A 19,926-nucleotide genomic window follows, 5' to 3' on the forward strand; every position below is an offset into this window, starting at 1 on the left:
CCATCCCATAGTGGGCCCCTAACCAAGAGGTGGGCCTCCCTGTTTAGCTCCAGGATGACATATAATCCCCCAGCACTGCTGCACACGCCTGTGAGTTATGTACACTTATTTGTAACTCCCCGTCTTATATGTAAACCTGCTGACAAGTTACTAGTAGTGAGATAGCATCGCTGGTCACATACTCAACTCTGTGAAAAGTCACTATAATAATGTGAAAGGTTTAGCGCTGGTTATATGTGGTGTATGTTGGGTGGGCTCCTAGAATCAAATTTCCTGGTGAGCCCACGGTTACCCAGTCCGACACTGCCGCTGGGAGTATGTATGTGAAAGCGCCATTAACCCCCCCGCCAGCCGGAACATACATTACCTGCTCCCCACTTTGGCTTGCTTTGGGGGCTCTCGGCATCTTCACATCCCATTCAGCCAATCAGTGGCTGCGGCGGGTCAGAAAACCCCCCAAAGCAAGTAGGAGCGGGGAGGAGGTAAAGTATGGTCCGGCCAGCGGGGGGTTAATGACGCTGCCACGTACATACTCCCAGCAGGAGGTAAATCCCACTGCAAGTATGTATCCTCATTGAAAGTAATCAGCATAGGATCCGCAGCAGATTTTACTGTGATTTGCAGCGTAAAATCCGCTGCGGATCCGTCCATGTGAACTTACCCTAAAGATGGAAATGAAGAGATAAGTTTTATCCCTGAATGCTTGCTGGACTGTATTCTATTGAGGTCATCAAAATACCGTCCATTATGATTCTGTCCACTAGTTAAAGAGATTGTAAGTGATCCCCCCCCCATCTCCATATCGGGGCCCGGCTCCTTTGTTGTGAATACAGCCGCGGGTATGGCACATGACCAGTGGCTCTATTCATTCCTATGAAGCCGCTGGAAAGAGCCAGTGATGTGCTGCACCCACAGCTGTATTCATAACAATGAAGCCAGGGGCCCGATACAGAAATCGGTGGGTGTAGGGAGGTCGAACCCCTCGGGATCTCTTACTTGTACACTAGTCTGTGGAGTTAATTTTCTCTGAACAACCACTTACATATTAAAGTTAACCTATTGAAAATTGTAAAAAGTTAAAAACTGCACATAATTATTGCCCAGCACGATAAAACATATACCATATGAATCATTATGGTTTCAGCAATACTAATTATACCTTTTATACCTCTGACATACTAAAGCATTTTGAAATGGGAAAGGGAGTTACTACATACCTATTGGACCATAAATTAATCCAATAAAATCAGTGGAATTAAGCAAGAATTATTTGGTCATATATAAGTTTAGGAGATTGTTCAGGAGATGAGAGAGAAGGGCTAAAAAAAAAAAACTGAACAGTTCTCCACTATAGCTAAGAGTCAAGCTGCCGAAGTGCTGCAGCATTGACCCCTGGACACTTTCAAGCGACTTTGTACCCACAATCTGACCCCCCCAAACCCCTTGTACCTTCGGATAGCTGCATTTAATCCAAGATCTGTCCTGGGGTCCGTTCGGCAGGTGATGCAGTTATTGTCCTAAAAAACAACTTTTAAACTGGCAGCCCCATGCCCAATGAGCGTGGCTTAGATTGTGTATGCATTAGGCTGGCTCCACCTCTCCGTCCCTCCTCCCCACCCTCTTCATCATTAGGAATGCTCCAGGTAGATTGTCTCCTATTCCGCACCTGTGTCAGCACGGCACATGGGCTGGATCGTTAGGCCACCTGTGCAATGTTCAGCATGGAGAAAATGTTCCAGTAGCATTTCTAATGATAAGGAGGGTGGGGAGGAGGGAAGGAGGGGTGGTGCAAAGTTAGGGCACAGATACTCCCGTTTTGCACGGGCTGCAAGTTTAAAAGTTGTTTTTTAGGACAATAACTGCATTACCTGCTGAACGGACCCCAGGACAGATCTTGGATTAAAAGCAGCTACCTGAAGGTACAAGTGGTTTGAGGGAAAGATTGTGGGTACAGAGTTGCTTTAACTGTAAATAAAAACTTTAATTTATGACTCCTACATAGGCCTTTATCTTAAAAAAAGTAATGTTCATCATATTGCACCATTACCATAGTGGTTCGATGGGCTGTCAGATTCATTTTAAATAAAAATGGAATCTCCAGAAGAATTATAAATACTTTTTAAATATGAATTGTTGTAGGACAAAATGCCTATTGTTTCTTTACTTCTGTGTCCTCTTCTAACAGAATGAATATTACTGTAGGTTAGACTTCTTGTGGAAGAACAAGTTTAAAAAAGAACGGGAAGAAATTGAGACAATGGAAAACTTGAATCGAGTGCTTCTGGAAAATGTGCTCCCTGCTCATGTTGCTGAACACTTCTTAGCACGAAATCTGAAAAATGAGGTTAGCTAAGAAATAATGTTTTGTCTGCTATAAGGTTCTTAGTCAAGTTTTATATTCCAGCAATTTAAATGTATTATATGTCTACCATATATCTTGTTATTGAAATTTTAGCAACAGATATTTAAACGGTATTCTGCCTTTGCCTTAAAGGGGTGCTCCAGAGATTTTTTTTTCCGCTTTAAATCAACTGGTATCAGAAAGTTATACCGATTTGTAAATTACTTCAATGTAAGGGCTCGTTCACATAGAGCAAAAGCAGCTGAATTTCTGCGCTGAATCAGCGCTGAAATTTCAGCCGTTAAAATAGGTGCAGAGCTAATTTCCATTGTGTTGAATGGAAATTCTGCTCTGCAGTTCACACGGTGGAATTTCCGCACTGAATTAATCCGCTTTCCGCCAGAAGAATGAACATGTTCATTATTCCGCTAGCGGAAGCCTATAGAAACCAATGGGGCTCTGATTTTCTATTTCAGCGCGGAATACGCGCTTATTCAGGGCGGTATACAAGCATAATACAAGCGGAAATTACGCACTGAATTAGCGAAGAAATGGGGAAAAAAGGGGGGGGGGGATTCTAGTATATATTCTGGTATAGTCTAGTTTACTTGCCAAATACTCGCTGAATTTCAGCGCTGAATACATGCGGATTCAGCGCGGATTCCTCAAGTATTCCGCGCTGAATTTGTCAAGAGCTGATTACGAGCTGAACACTTTCCTAGCGGAATACGCAGGGATTCTGCTTACATTCTGCTTATATTCTGCTCGGAATTCAGCGTCAGTTGATTTCAGGCGGAAATATTTCCTTGCGTAATCCGCCCCTTTTGCTCTGTGTGAACGTAGCCTAAAAATCTCAAGCCTTGCAGTACTTATCAGCTGCTGTATATTCTGCCAGAAGTGGTCTATTATTTCCAGTGCACATGATGAAATTTTGGACTTTAAACTAGACTACACTAGTTCTGCTTGAATAGAAGACCTTTTCTGATGTAATATGGACTGACTGCAAATTGTAATTTTAACTATAATTGTAATTGTGACTACAATACACCTCCAATGGGGAAGACAGAAATCCTGCAAAACACAGGACATAACCAGGAAAGTGCAGAGATGTATATAACCAGGAAGTCAGGAACCCAAGGACCCAATGCACATTTCACTGCTATGTGCAGCTTCTTTCAGGGTTTTTTTTTTTATTAACTCAGAAACCACTACCTCTAAATCCTTCTCTTCTGAAGTCTTTGTTAACACAGAACTGCCAATATGACACCCTGATAGAAAATTCTTCCTCTCCAAGTGTATTATTTTACATTTGGAAATATTGAACAGCAGTTTCCACTGTTTTGACCACTTATCTAGTAAAGCTAAATAATTTTTCATATGACAGACACTCCTAGGAATATCAACCCTATTTCATACTTTTGTGTCATCAGCAAACAGACAAACCTCACCTACCAAACCCACCAATTATACCAGCACTTCTCTGGAGCAGTCTGCATGATGCGGTGCTTTCAATTTGATGATCTATATACTGTATATATACATTTTTTTTTATTTTTTTTTTTTATTTTAAATCTTTTGGTGTATATACACATTTTTCGTTCGTTCTTACAACCGTATGTACATTTGAATATATGAAACAGCACTGAGGGTCAAGGTAAGAAAGTGACCTTCATTCCCAGCACCCCTGTGCACCAGTAGTGGATTACAATAGGGGCGTTTCGGGCGGCAGCCTGGGGCCCTGAGCTCCTGGGGGGCCCATGACCACCCAAAAAGACTTATACTTTCAGTGGAGTACTGTCTCCTGGCTATACTTCCGCCATGATTTGCAAAAAATCTTTTTTTTTTTTTATGGCAGTTTTGCACAAATCAGGACATCATGACATTATCTGTCCTGTACTATGAACACCGTGCTAGTGCTGCCATAGTTACAGTGGGGTGGGGGGGCCCAGGCTTGGTGAACAGCCCGGGGCCTATGGTAAAGTTAATCCGCCCCTGCTGTGCGCTACAGGGACATATCAGAAGGTTAACCTTTTAAAGATTTATTCCAATTTTTGTGGCTCCATAGCATGCGTGTAAGGCAGTATAAAATTGGATGAGCATTTTGGTTCACAAAAAGTCATCTACCAGAGACTCCAATAAAATTTTTTATACCATCTTACGGTTGGAAACACACACAGCAGTTTTTGTTTTTTGTTTTTTTAACCTCTTAAGGACGCATGACGTACCCGTACGTCATGGGCCCGTAAGAGGTGTTCAGAGCGGGGCCGCGCGGCGACCCCGCTCTGAACCGCCGCGGTTCCGGGTGCCCCTTGTAGCCCAGGACCGCGGGTATTAGCGGGCATGTTCCGATCGCTATGCCCGCTAATACAGTAATCAGATGCAGCTGTCAAACATGACGATTACCGAACGCAGCTTATCTCCGTTGTCCCGGAGGAGCGATCTCCGTTACTGCTGCCGGCCGGGGACCGCTCCAAGATGGCGCCGTCCCCGGCTCGGCACTCGTTTGTTTTCGGCTGCAGCAGCCGAAAGCAAACGAGTGCCGATCTCATTCATCTTTGTTGTATAACTATACAGCAAAGATCTCATTGAGAGTTCAAAGTGTATATACTAGAAGTCCCCCAGGGGGGCTTCTAGTATATGTGTAAAAAAAAAAAAAAAAAAAGTATTGTTACAAGTAAAAAGCCCCCTCCCCTAATAAAAGTCTGAATCACCCCCCTTTTCCCAGGTTTTAAATAAAAGTAAATAAATAAACATGTTTGCTATCGCCGTGTGCGTAATCGCCCGAACTATTAATTAATCACATTACTGATGTCGCACGGTAAACGGCGTAAGCGCAAAAAAATCCCAAAGTGCAAAATTGCGCATTTTTGGTCGCATCAAATCCAGAAAAAATGTAATAAAAAGCGATCAAAAAGTTGTATATGCACAATCAAGGTACCAATAGAAAGATCACATCATGGCGCAAAAAATTACACCTCACACAGCCCCATAGACCAAAGGATAAAAGCGTCATAAGCCTGGGAATAGAGCGATTTTAAAGGATACCTGTCACCCCCCGTGTCGGGGTGACAGGCTCCCGACCCCCTGTTAGAGCGCCCTATACTTCCTAATCGCGCCTGGTCCCGCTTCCTGATGCGGTCGGGTCACAGAGATTTCAGCTCCCGAAGCCCGGTGCGCGTGCTGACAGGAGAGTCCGATGCCCATAGAGAATGACGGAGCATCGGACTCCCCATTCATTTTCTATGAGCGTCGGACCCTGCTGTGTGTGCACGCGCGGGCTTCGGGAGCTGAAATCTCCGTGACCCGACCACATCAGGAAGCGGGACTCGGCGCGATTAGGTGAGTATAGGGGGATCTAGCAGGGGGTCAGGAGCCTGTCACCCCGGCACGGGGGGTGACAGGTCCTCTTTAAGGAGTGTATATTTGTTAACAATGGTTTGAATTCTTTACAGGCCATCAGATAACAGAAAAGTTATACATGTTACGTATCATTTTAATTGTAACAACTTGAGGAACTTGCATAACAAGTCAGTTTTACCCCAGGGCGAATGGCGTAAAAACACATTCCCCCTAAATAAAGAAATGCGTGGGTTTTTTTCAATTTCACCACACTTTGAATTTTTTTCTGGTTTCGCAGTATACTTTATGCAAAAATTCAGCCTGTCATTGCAAAGTACAATTAGTGACGCAAAAAATAAGGGCTCATGTGGGTTTCTAGGTGGAAAAATGCAAGTGCTATGGCCTTTTAAACACAAGGAGGAAAACCGAAAACACAAAAACGAAAATTGGCCCCGTCCTTAAAGGGTTAAGCTGACACTGTAGTTTTTGTGACAAAACCAGGAGTGGATCCAACAGAAAAGAGAAGTACAAGTCTTCCCTTTATATTTTCTATTATATTTGAATCCACTTCTGGTCTTGGCACAAAAACTGCATTGACACAAAATCAGCATTGTTTTTAATTTTTTAAACATTTACACACTTTTTAACATTTAGCTAAATGTTTATGGTGTAAGATCTGTTAAAAAGGAACAAAATAACAGCATTGCTGGGATAATTTTTACGTAGTTGATATTAGTAACACTAAAAGGGCTAAGTGGATAGATCAGTCAGGCAGCCTCTTGTGGTATATTAAAGTTTTAGTATGCTTAGTATACAGTCTGTAACCAATTTCTATGTTGATAGACCAACCTTCCTTCTAATAAATGATGCTGCCTATTCCATTGCTCAGTTCTTGGAATAAAGTGTTGATGAAACAATTCTTTAGATTAATTTTGAAGCATCTAAATTATTTACTTTTAATTTTTCTTGCAGGATTTATATCATCAGTCATATGATTGTGTATGTGTAATGTTTGCATCTATTCCGGACTTTAAAGAATTTTATACAGAATCAGATGTCAATAAAGAAGGTTTGGAGTGCCTGAGACTTCTAAATGAAATCATTGCAGATTTTGATGATGTAAGTATTGTTCCTAAATAGCTACGAACACAGTATACGCACAATTATATGTACTAAAGGCCTTCTTACCTTCTTAAACCCATAATGGGTATTATTGACCCATTTGTGCGGACATTGCTTCATGAGGTCTTATTTTTTGCTTAACAATTTGTACTTTTTACTGGTATCTTTTATTTGATATATAATGTGTTATAAAGCCAGAAAAAAACTCTCTTGGTTAAAAAAACAAAACAAAACCATGTTTTGACTCCCATAACTATTTTTATTTTACCACCTATAGAGCTTAATGAGGGCGCAATGATCAGAAGTTTTTATTGGCATTACAACCATGAAAATGTGACTTTTTGGTCTTCTTTTTTCTGCAATGTGATGTGATGCAATCAGCAATTTTGGACTTTGCTACTGATGCAGTACCTCACAATTCACAATTCAGAGGGTACATATAAAGAATAAATCAGACATTACAAAATGACATACTAATTACTGAAACAAGAGTAATGAGGGCCCTACTAGCAAAAGCTTACAGTCTACAAGCAATGTGGTTGAGAGAAATGACCGAAGTTGCATACTAGCAATGGCCCCATTAATTTTAATGACTGAAACATAATCATCTAGTAATTACATTTTAATAATTTCCACAAATTTTTTTATTTAGTGGGACTTAAACACACTCTAGACTACACTGTAAATCCTGCTAAATAAATGTATATAAGTGGGAAATAAGCCAAATGAGGTCACTAGTTTACAAAACTGAGGTCATTAACATACCACAACGTTATACATCAGGATCTGAACCAATGCTAATATTTATTGTTGTACATGTTTGTTTGTTTGTTTGTTTGTTTGTATGTTTTTCAATCTATAGCAAAATAGAACTGCTAACATTTTCTGGACATGCAATCTGAGGCAGGTGTTTTTATATTTTGTTGTACAGTAAATGGGATTTTAAAATTTTCTAATTCCTTTTCAGTTGTTATCTAAACCAAAGTTTAGTGGTGTTGAAAAGATCAAAACTATTGGAAGTACATATATGGCAGCAACTGGACTCAATTCTACACCAAGTCAGGAAAGTAGCCAGGTAATATAAAATCCTATTTTTATGTAAATATACATGGTTTAAAGTTCTTTCAGATACTCTGTAAGAGAATTCTAAATTAATAGGGATCCTCTGTCTACTATTTTATCTGAGTACAGAACAGTTACAAAAGGGTAATTCAGAGCAGAGAGGGGTCCTGCCGGGACCCCTCTCTGAACGGCGCTGCTCCCGGTTGCTATCTGCAGTCGAGGAGCGCCTCTATTAGCTGGCGCAGGTCCCATTGCTGCGCCGACTAATTAAGCATTTCAATGCAGCTGTCAAACATGACAGCTGCATTGAAATGCTTTATACTTCATGTCCCTGGTGTCTAGTGGATCCCCGGATCTCCCCCCAGCGATGCGATCACGGTGGGGAGATCCGTTATTTTTCCCGGGCCGGGCCTCAGCGTCGCACTGATGCTGATCCCGGCTCGGCAATAGATTGCTCTGGCCTGCAGCAGGCCAGAGCAATCTTTCACCGATGTGACTGATCATTGCTGTGTATATACACAGCATTGATTTCTATGAGAGATCAATGTTGTGTATATAGAAGTCCCCCAGGGGGACTTCTAGTTAATGTAAAAAAAAAAGTGAAAAAGTGTTTTTATTCATAAAAAATCCCCTCCCCTAATAGTCCAAATCACCCCCCTTTTCCCATTTTATAAATATAAGGCTGGGTTCACACTACGTATATTTCAGTCAGTATTGTGGTCCTCATATTGCAACCAAAACCAGGAGTGGATTAAAAACACAGAAAGGCTCTGTTCACACAATGTTGAAATTGAGTGGATGGCCGCCATTTAATGTCAAATATTTGCTGTTATTTTAAAACAATGGCTGTTGTGTTGAAATAATGGCAATTATTTACTGTTATATGGCAGCCATCCACTCAATTTCAACATTGTGTGAACAGATCCTTTCTGTGTTTTTAATCCAGTCCTGGTTTTGGTTGCAATATGAGGACCACAATACTGACTGAAATATACGTAGTGTGAACCCAGCCTAAATAAATAAATAAACAAATAAACATATTTGGTATCGGCGCGTGCGTTATCGCTCGAACCTTTAAATTATCACATTCCTGATCTCACACAATAAACGTGTAAGCGCGAAAATATTCCAAAGTGCAAAATTGCGCATTTTGGGTCGCATCAAATACAGAAAAAATGTAATATAAAGTGATCAAAAGGTCGCTTATGTGCAAACAAGGTACCGATTGAAAGTACAGATCATGGCACAAAACATGACACCTCACACAGCCCCACAGACCAGAAAAAAAACCGTTATAAGGATGAGAATAGAGCAATTTTAAACATATTTAGTTTTTTTTAAAAGGTTTTAACTTTTTTAAAGCCATCAAAAGTGATGCCATGATGCCAGTTACATATCGTTGTAATCGTACTGATGTGAGGAACATAGATAACATGTCAGTTTTACTATAGGGCGAATGTGAAAATTTGACAGCGCAAATGATTTTTTACCGCTTTCTCAGCATATTTTATGGAAAAATAATGCCTGTCATTGCAAAGTAAAATTGGTTTTGCAAAAAAAAAGGGCTCATATGGGTCTCTAGGTGAAAAAATGCAAGCGCTATGGCCAGGGGCGTAGCTAATGTCTCTTGGACCCTGGTGCAAGAGGTAAACTTGGGGCCCCCCCTTCCTCGACCAAGCGATGCTATTGGTATATCTCAAGACCGATATTACCAATAATACCAGTATATAGGAAATATTATCACCATACATATTACCGCCATACTGTTACTAACCAAATTCTGTATACTGAGACCAATAATACCAGTACACAAGGGGCAAATATTACCATCACCACCATATTGTTATCCAGTACACTAAATCCAAGTAACAAATATTACCACCACATACTGACTAATACCACTGCATACTGACTAATGCCACCGCATACTAACACCACTGCTGCTACTAAATAATCCACTGTACACAGCTCACTACTGTATCACCGCATCCAGTCATATAGAGGTACCCAGCTCTACACAGAATCTGTACACCATATACATTACAGTGCAGTTATATCCAGTGACTCACAGGGGACGTCTTCTCTGATCGGAGTTCTTCCTTTTTCATCTTCTTCTGTCCTGGGCCATTATGAGAACTTCTCCAAGCCACGAATCCACAGAATCTGCCAGACAGACATATTAGGCTCCTCACTCTGTCACCATCCTCATCTCTCTACAAACTGCACATCTGTATTGGCCCCTTTACACCCTCATTTAGTGGGTAGCCCTGACACTATGTGATCCCACTATAGTACATGCATTCCTTTGTGTGGTCCACTATAGTACATGCCCCCCCTTTGTGTAGTCCCCCTTATAGATGGCCCCCAATGTTTCCCCCTATAGATCTCCCCGTATTGTCCCCCTTATAGATGTCCCCCTGTGTTATCCCCCTTATGTTGCCCCCATGTTATCCCCCTTATGTTTCCCCCATGTTAGCCCCCTTATGTTGGACCCCTTTTGCTGCCCCTCCCCCATGTTAGCCCCCTTTTGCTGCCCCTCCCCCATGTTAGCCCTCTTTTGCTGCCCCTCCCCCATGTTAGCCCCATTTTGCTGTCCCCCCATGTTATCCCCCTTTTGCTGCCCCCATGTTAGCCCCATTTGTTGTCCCCCATGTTAGCCCCCTCTTGCTGCCTCCCCCCATTTTAGCCCCCTTATTTTGCAAAGCATATAAGAAAAAGTAAAAAAAAAACAGCACACAACTCACCTGACAACTCGTTCCCCCGCCGTGGATCTTCTCTTCTGCAGTCCGGTCCCCGGCTGACGTGCGGCTCCCCGAATCTGTCCCGTCCCCAGCAGCACACACTGAGCTCTGTGTGCGCCGGGGATGTTACTTCCGGCACAGCGGGCGCTTGTTATCAACGCTCTCTGTGCTGGAAGTACCATTGGGACGGAGACAGAGCCGGGAAGCCGCACGCCAGTCGGAGCCAGCCTCTTGTGACTGCAAGCAAAACACTGCTTGCGGTCACAAGAGGGAGTCGAAGGGAGGCAGTGCGGTGGCAAGGCCCTTGGTAGCGGCCCAGTCACGGCGGCGACCGCTGCAACCGTGGTCGCTACGCCCCTAGCTATGGCCTTTTAAACATAAAGTGGAAAAAGCAAAGGTGCAAAAACTTGAATTGGCTTTGACCTTAAGGGGTAAAAGGGGTTATCCAGCGCTACAAAAACATGGCCACTTTTCCCCCTACTGCTGTCTCCAGTTCAGGTGCAGTTTGCAATTAAGCTCCATTTACTTCAATGGAACTGGGTTTCAAAACCCCACCCAAACTGAAGACAACAGTAGGGGGAAAGTGGACATGTTTTTGTAGCGCTGGATAACCCCTTTAAGTAACGCATTTTATTGCCCCCCTCCAGGAAGCCCCTAATATTGTTGTTAACCACTCCCGTGCCAGGATGCCCCTAGAATAGTTTTTAATCCCTCCTCTCCAGGATGCCCCTAGTATTGTTGTTAACCCCTCTCCCTCCAGGATGCCCCTAGTGTTGTTGTTAACCCCTCCACTGCAAGGATGCCCCTAGAATTGTTTTTAATTCCTTTCTTCCAGAATCCCCCTATTATTGTTGTTAACCCCTTCCCCTCCAGGATGCCCCTAGTATTGTTGTTAACCCCTTCCCCTCCAGGATGCCCCTAGTATTGTTATTATATGCTTTCCCACCAGGATGTCACTAGTGTTATAATTAACCTCCAATCCCTGAATGCACTTTTATTACTTAAATGACAATTACTTATATCATCAAATAAACTAGTTTTTTCACTCTTTTATCTGTTGTGGGGCTACACACCCAGCACACATGTACATGATAGGAGTTGTAGTCCTGGATTACATATACACTACAGTAGCCATCCTACAGGTGGATGAGGTTTCTATAAGCCAGGATTCTGTTACAAATTTACCTCAGCAAGAAACAGATGGTGACTGACATGCGATGAAGTAACATCTCTCCTCTCCATATTACGCTGCCCGGTCACTGTAGATCTTCACTGCACAAAAGTAACAATATAGGAGGAAGAGTGGAGCAGTTACCTATAGCAACCAGATTGTTGTGTTGTTGTTTTTTTAAAGGCCTCAAAAAATGGACCCTAGAATCTGACTGGTTGCTATGGGCCACTATTTCCCTGTTCCTCTGCACAAGTTTTGATAAATCTCCCCCATAGTTCCTTTATTTATATAGTTCCAACCTATTCTCCAGTGCTGAGTAGAGATTGTAGTCACTCATCTTGGTCTCTGTCCCCAATGGAACTCACAATGTTTTGGAGAGTGTGGGCTCAGAGGGTAGCTTCCACCAACCTGACAACTCACTGTTCCCTCACCTTCAAGAACACGAAACAGAAAGGGAACGTGACATCACAGGAAGTAAAGAAAACAAAGGGCAGAGTGGGCCTGTGGACACAATAGGCGCTATAAATAAAAAAAAATAGAAGTGTATAAAGAATATACAGCACACACTGAAATCAATGCAAAGTCAGTTTATTGAAAAATCCTGGACAATCCCTTTAAGCATCTAGGTTCTGATAATTTGCATAAACCCTGTGTGCATCAGGAGAGCAAAACTAGGAGGGTCACTTCTTAAGAATGGCCAGTGAAAACTTATAGATTAAAAATCAGCAGGCCATGTCCATTATCTGCTTTTATGGCCAGCAGGATACTGTCAGGTAATAAAAGCAGCACAAACTCACTGGACAATAAAACAACATTACTACATTACAAAGCTTTGGTGTGGCCCCATATGGAACGTGGTTCATTGCTCAAACCCAATTCATATAAAGGAAGCCTTGGAGGTGGAAGGGATACAGAGAAGAACATACAGAGGATCTTAGTTATGAGTAAAGTTTTAAACAAATTTTAGTCTTGAAAAGAGACATGTAAGACACTATGATTAATTTATATAACTATATACAGTCATGAGAAAAAGAACACTCACAATGGTTTTCCATACCAGGACATAACACAAATGTGCAACAACAACAGATTTTATTGTGTCATGATTTAACAAAATAAAGTGAAAATGAAAAAGCCATGTGTAAAAACTAAGCATATGCCTTAATTTAGTAACTTGTACTAGCACATTTAGCAGCAATAATTTGAAGTAATGGTTAAGTTGCAAAAATTTCAGTTTTTCGTGAACCCAAATGATCAGCATTTAAATCACACTGCCTGGAGAAGGTGCCTGGAAACCATCGATACAGCACTGCATTCATGTTTTCCAGGCCGTCCTCGGGCTGCATCCACCTTCTCCAGGCAGCAGGATTAAAATGCTGATCGCTCAGGTTAGTGCAAACCCAAACTTTTGGCAAGTTCGCCCATCTCTAATGCTAAACTCTAGGAATCTAAAGAAACACTAGCTGCAAGTACAAAACATTTTATTTCTGTACTGTTATACAAACTTCTAAAAAGTTTTTCTATAAAGAGAGAGAGAAGGTAAAATCGGGACAGGGAAAGTAAATCTGTTTTATGCATTTTGTAACCTATATAATTTTAAAGTATAATACTAAAAATAGAAAATGGAGTGAAGCTACATATTTAAATCACAGCATACTGTGACTCGGAACCAGTTTGTAAAAAATAGTTGTTACATGCTAGGGACACCTTTGCATTTTACAACATTGTATGTATATGTATTTTATTAAAATATATCTAGAATGAATTTTAATGAATTTTTAAGACTGGTGCTATTATTATTATTATTATTATTATTATTATTATTATTATTAAGACTGGTGCTATTTTTTTAAACAAAGCAGACCCCATATAAAAATCTATTTATTTTAAACACATATAGTTATTATTTCTCCCCCTTTTTCTTTTTGTCACAGGAAACAGACAGACAGTACATGCATATAGGAACGATGGTAGAGTTTGCATTTGCACTTGTGGCTAAACTTGATGTAATTAACAAGCACTCATTCAACGACTTTATGCTTCGAGTGGGTATGTAATAGGGAAAGTTCTATTTACTTACTGTAAAAAAATTTACAGGCTTTAAAGGGCTTATGCAATAAAATAAAAAAGGGGCATACTAGGTTAAAAGACCCTCATCAATCCACTTCTGCCTCTGCTCTGGGTCTCTGTTACTTTTCTGCTACCCATCTTAACAAAAGGAAATTCAGCTGGCCACCTGGTTGAATAAGCTGGCATTTCCATATGTTTAAGGAGGTGTAGAGGAGCAGGGGCCTAGACATAATAACATTGATGGAGGGGGTCCTTATTTATTTAAATATAATTACCTCTCCTCTCCTTTTTTATTAATTTTATTTTGTCTCAGATAACCCCTGTGACAGTGAATAATTTTTTTCTTAATTGTCTGTTTGTTAGGGTGGGTTCACACTGAGGAATCCGCACGCAGAATTTCCTGCAGATTCCGTCGCTCATCCCTGCACGCAGCTGCACACATCTCTGTGCATGCCATAGAGTCCATTCTACGCACAGGCGGATTCTGCGGTCTACCGAAAGAATTGACATGTCAATTCTTTCAGCGGAAGATAGAATTCGCCCCCACCGTAGAATGGAATGGCGTGAGCAGGGGAAGCAACGGAATCCGCAGGAACTTCTCTGTGCAGATTCCTGAGTGTGAATCCACCCTAATACCCAAACTTATTATTTATTATTTATGTTTATTTATGATAGGGTTTTAAGAAACAGCATACAAAAGTGACTGTGGATTCTAGACATGTTATGGATTTTTAAAAATAGTACATGCCAGTTGTTAAAGATAGATTCTAACAGAGAACTCCAAGGTACAATCTGCAGTCAATCTCTAACTGTCATTATGTTTTTTTTATATTAATAATTAACAGTTACCATATGTCTACTTTATGTTAGCATTCTTTCAAGAATACATTTTTATTTAAAGGATGTTACAAGGTTTATAAGTTAAACAGCATTAATTTAAATCTTCAAGATAATTTACAAAAGCATTTTTTAGGCACCAGTCTACTCCTGCAGTGGCACTGGGGGGCTATATATTAGAAAAAGAAAACATAAATTACAGAAGTTTAAAAACAGCACCACTCAAAGTACTCAAATTGTTTCAAAAGAATAAAAGTACAATGAGAGTAAAAATTACAGATTTTTTTCTGATACCATAGGCATAACAAGGAAAAAAGGAACTCCATATTTATTACCCCAATTCTAAAGTTTTTATAAATATGTGTTGCTAGTGTGCTATTTAATTCACACACAAGCCTCAGAAAAAAGGAACATGTTGTGGATTTCTTGGGGCCATATTTTACATCTCAGCTTTATAGAGTCTTGGAGTATCAAAATGTACCAATATCCTTCTTGGTAATCTTCCATAAAGTCCCCTTTGGCAAAGACATAGACTAATTGGAGTCAAAGACAGTGACTAATTAACCTTGGAGTTCATCTTTAATCTCTTTGAAAGTTGTTCTGGCCTCTTTGGTTACTATTGATATTATCTGTATCATCAATTTGTCTTCAAGTTTCCCCTTGTGGCCCATAAGCCTTAAACTTCGGAATAATATGTGCAACTGAAGTAAAAGGAACAAGCTATTGGAGATGGTATTATTGTCTTTAGGCTGGCTTCACAGTGCCTTAAAATCATGAAAACAATCGCCATAACATTTTTTTTTTTTAAAAACGCCAGCAGCCAGATGTTAGTTAAAAGTCAATGAAAGTTTATGATCTACACAACTAGTGTTTTTTGGGGGGTTAAATTTTTCTCTCCTATCTGGTGTTTTTGAGGCTCTGTGGCAGTTTTTTTCCCCCCAAAATGTAGCATGCTGAGGGCAATACCATGGTAGTGTATATTGTGTGCAACCTTTCCTTCAAATTGTGGCAAACTTTTGCACTAAGGTAAATGCAATATTTATTACATGGACAGGAACCTGGACATTTTGGCCACCAGTGTATTTTACTGGATGGTAATATTTCTACACATTGCTTCATTGTATAATAAGACAAGTATGCATGAGTGTCAGGGTTTTTTTATACCTCATACTATACTAGCAAATACTGTTTCAAAATCTTACATCGGCTACATTAAACTTGCACTGTACATCTTCAGGCTATGTTCACACTGCGTATGTTTCCGGCCGTAGTGCGAACGGCAAATATACGCCCGTAGTTTTAAGGTTGATGCGTTCGCTTGAAAGTATACGATATACGCCCGCACAATGCACACTATGTATGAGCTTAAGGCCGGATCGTATACGGCGCTGTGAAAAATGAACAAGACCATTGTTTGAGGACGGAAATGTTGAAACTCACGGCTGGATTTCCATGCGGTCTCGTACGGAGTACTTATTTCAGCCAAATTGAACTTGATTTTTTGATACAAAAGGTTCTGTGTGTTTTATTCGGCTGGGCGAAGATTTCCAAGTAAATGACCTGCCTCAGATCACTTCAAAACAAGCTAGGGAAGCATAACTGTACTACGGGCGTATGTTCGCGGTTCGTACGCATCCAGCCGCATGTCTCAGTTTCAGCCGCACATGTACGGCGGCGTACGAAATGCGGCCGGAATCATACGCAGTGTGAACATAGCCTCAATGTGCTTAAACCACCTATAAATTCCATCACGAAGAATAATGTTTCATCATTTCATTTATGTAATTTTTTTTTCCCAACTCTAATATTAAAAATAATATGTTTCACAGGAATCAACTATGGACCAGTAATTGCAGGAGTTATTGGAGCACAAAAACCACAATATGACATTTGGGGTAATACTGTAAATGTTGCCAGTAGAATGGAGAGCACAGGAGTTTTAGGTAAAATACAGGTAATATTATTTTATCTGATTATATATGTTGGTTGCATTTTGTAATTAATTACAGTGAAGCAGCTAGAAAAAAACATATAAGTCTGCTCATACACATGGCGGTAAGATCTAGTGGTTGCAATGCACATTTAGCCATTGTACCCAACACCTGGGATTGCTGCAATACCGACTGCAATTATTATCTGGAAATTTCAAGGTCTAGTGGCTGACAGTAAGGGCCCTATTACGGGACGATTATCGTGCGAAAAATCGTTATATCGTTCGAATTTTAACATTAATAGTTCTGTGTAATTGCAGGCAACGATCAAAAAATCATTCGTATGTTGTTGATTTAGATCTGAACCTAAAATTATCGTTAATCGTTCGCTGTAATTTCACATTCGTTCCCTCAAGTTCCGCATTTTTTCACTAATCGTTCAGTGTAATTGCACATTGTTCATTGTTTTGCTGGGATCAGAAGAAGAACCCTTGGTAAACCCTTGTCATGTCACAATACTCGCAACTAGTTAGACTTTGAGGCAAAAGGGGCCACCCCGGTATTTCCCTATTTATGTTCCAATACTTGCAACCGAGTGGGACCAAGGAGCTACGTATTAGGGTGGTTTGGTGATCTCCCCACTGGAAGGCATATCCAGATGTAAAGAAATTCTACTTATGCAGTATGTGATCAGTGTTCTAATTAAATTATTGTAACAGAATTTATAAAATGTATCAAAATGTGAATATTTATAATGTATTTATGTTTTTTTTAGGTTACAGAAGAAACAAGCAATGTCCTGGTAACACTAGGATACATTTGCACATGTCGAGGAATAATTAATGTAAAAGGGAAAGGAGAACTAAAAACTTATTTTGTACATACAGAAATAACAAGATCTTTATCACAAGGAAATGTAGCATCTTGAGTTTTCTTATAACACACATTTTTTTTATAGTAGCCATAAAGACTCTGAAACCAATTAGTTACCCCAACCTTGTGCAATACGTGAATGTGTATCACTTTTGCATCTCATCACTGGCACATTAGGAGCAACCACCCATTGTACACTTTAGCACAGACTGCCTTAGGACCCTTTTTTGTACCAATATGTAAGATGTTTATTTGCCATTGTCTTTTATAAAAAAAAATGAATCCAGTAAACATTTCTAGATATTTTGTTAATTATAAATGGATTTAATTGATTAGTAGATATTGATGTGTCATTGCTTCTTTTTTGTAAATACAGAAAAGTACAAAGCGTAATTAAAATAATGTTTTTTATTGCATACATGAAATTTTCAAACATTAGCAAACAGGGTAAAAAGTCTAATATCATTGAAATAGAACTTGTGATAACCAAAGAACTAAATGAGCATCTGTCAACATTTTGAACTATAATCTATGTTATTATAGTACCTTGAAAGTATTAAATTATATAAAAATCTCTAACATGTTAGTGCTCCTTTGCTTTATTTTTCAGTAAATTGTTTTTCACAAATAACTCTAAGACCCTGACACTATTGTGGCAAATCTGCAAGTTTGAATGCTGGAACCATTCAGCATTCCCATTGTTTAACAGTGGATATAAGATTACAGCAGAGGCAATAGTTATTTTTTTTTCTAGAAGGGCTGCACAGAGCCTAGTATGAATATAGTATGAAATCCCTTATCATTTCATATAGATTATAATGTAAGCTGTATGAAGAATGTGAGGAAAAGTGATTATTACTTATGTATCATGTATGTGAACCTTTTTGAGCCATCAATGAAGGCACATCATAATACACCTGAAATACTCATTGCCATCTACAAATCCCAAAGAGAAGGGCTTTGACTAGCTGGGCAGACAATTCGTAGAAGATTTAGAATGCAGTGTTCTGAATGTCAACATCCAAAAATGGATATCTTCCTTTTACCCACCAGTGGTGGCAGTGAGGTTTGCTGAAACTTTCTCCTAATTGCTTACCACCCTAAGGCCTCATTCACATGTTCAGTTATTTCTCTGGACCACAAAACCTCCCACTATTTTTACTCCATGATCAGTATAAATTCATCCGTATTTGCATCCATAATTGCATCTGTTTCTGTAACATCCGTAACGTCCGTAAAAAATACGGATCCTATAGACTTCTATTAGTAATCTGTACCACAATCACAATCCGCAAAAGAGCATGTCCATTTTTTTTTACGGAACGGATTACGAATCAAAATTTCAATATGTGAATAGCCCAATAGAAATCAATGTGCTCTAAGCTAAACCGTGATTATGGATCCAAAACTATGGACAACTTTACGGGACATGTGAATAAGGCCTAATTTGGACTAGTCAGGGTTCCCCACACACACACACACACACACTGTTGATCTATGTAATTCACTGGATCCAAGTACTGTATATCTGAATGTCAAGAACAAGCAAATAGGTTGTGCTGAACTAAAAGTCATAGATCGCAGAACCTATCAATGGCAGATTAAGTGTGTACTGTTTATTATACTTAGGACCCACCCTCACTCCACTGTAACTATGGCAACACTACAGTCAGGGCCAGCCTTTGGGTTGTGCGACTTGTCTGGCAGAAAGACAGCACACCTAACTTAGAAATAGAAATTTCTAAGTTAGGTGTGCTGTCTATCTGCCGGAGCGCTCCTGGTCACACTCTTCTCCTGTGCGGTGCCGTCACCCAGCACTCGGACCACACATCGCCTCCCATGCAGATGTGGCTGGCCGCCTGTACCGCCTGCTGCTGCTGGTAATGGAGAGAGAGCGGCCACTGGGGGCTGGGAGCAGGACAATGAGTGTCAGGAGCTTGGTGAGGAACTGCTGCCCCTGCTCAATGTGGCGTCCTTGCACTCGGCCTTCTTCTTCCATCAGGGGTTCACTCTGCAGGAGCACCTGGAGCGCAGCAGCCACCTGGAGGTAAACGGGGAACGGGCCTAGCCACGTGTCCTCCATAACGGTCTGCACCACCTGCCACCTGTAACCTTCACCCAGGGGGGCGGCTGTTCAGGGCACCACTTCTGGGGATCCCTAAGCAACACCATGGTGAACAGGAGCAGCAGTGTGGCGACGTGTGGTCTGAGTGCCGGGTGACGGCGCCACACAGGAGAGGATAAGTTAACAAAGCAGAGTGTGACCAGGAGCGCTCCAGCAGATAGAAAGCACACCTAACTTAGAAATTTCTAAGTTAGATGTGCTGTCTTTCTGCTGGAACAGGGGCAGAACTACCGCCGTAGTGGCTGCTACGGGGCCCCGGGCTGAGCTGACATGGCTTGCAGCACTTGGCAGGAGCAAATGGCCTCTATGCTGTC

The 19,926-nt window shown here is 40.7% G+C and overlaps 1 protein-coding gene across 1 annotated transcript in view; it reads left to right on the forward strand.

Annotated features, from left to right (window-relative positions):
- Positions 1-17,698, forward strand: part of ADCY2 (adenylate cyclase 2) — a 296,028-nt gene extending 278,330 nt beyond the window's left edge. The window contains exons 20-25 of the mRNA XM_069959683.1: positions 2,186-2,344; positions 6,653-6,799; positions 7,770-7,877; positions 13,711-13,825; positions 16,513-16,637; positions 17,390-17,698. Coding sequence (XP_069815784.1) covers positions 2,186-2,344; positions 6,653-6,799; positions 7,770-7,877; positions 13,711-13,825; positions 16,513-16,637; positions 17,390-17,542 — 807 coding nt within the window. The 3' untranslated portion in view covers positions 17,543-17,698. The remainder of the gene's footprint in view (positions 1-2,185; positions 2,345-6,652; positions 6,800-7,769; positions 7,878-13,710; positions 13,826-16,512; positions 16,638-17,389) is intronic.
- Positions 17,699-19,926: the final 2,228 nt, after the last annotated feature.

This window comes from Dendropsophus ebraccatus, chromosome 2, assembly GCF_027789765.1.
Source record: "Dendropsophus ebraccatus isolate aDenEbr1 chromosome 2, aDenEbr1.pat, whole genome shotgun sequence".
Taxonomy (NCBI): domain Eukaryota; kingdom Metazoa; phylum Chordata; class Amphibia; order Anura; family Hylidae; genus Dendropsophus; species Dendropsophus ebraccatus.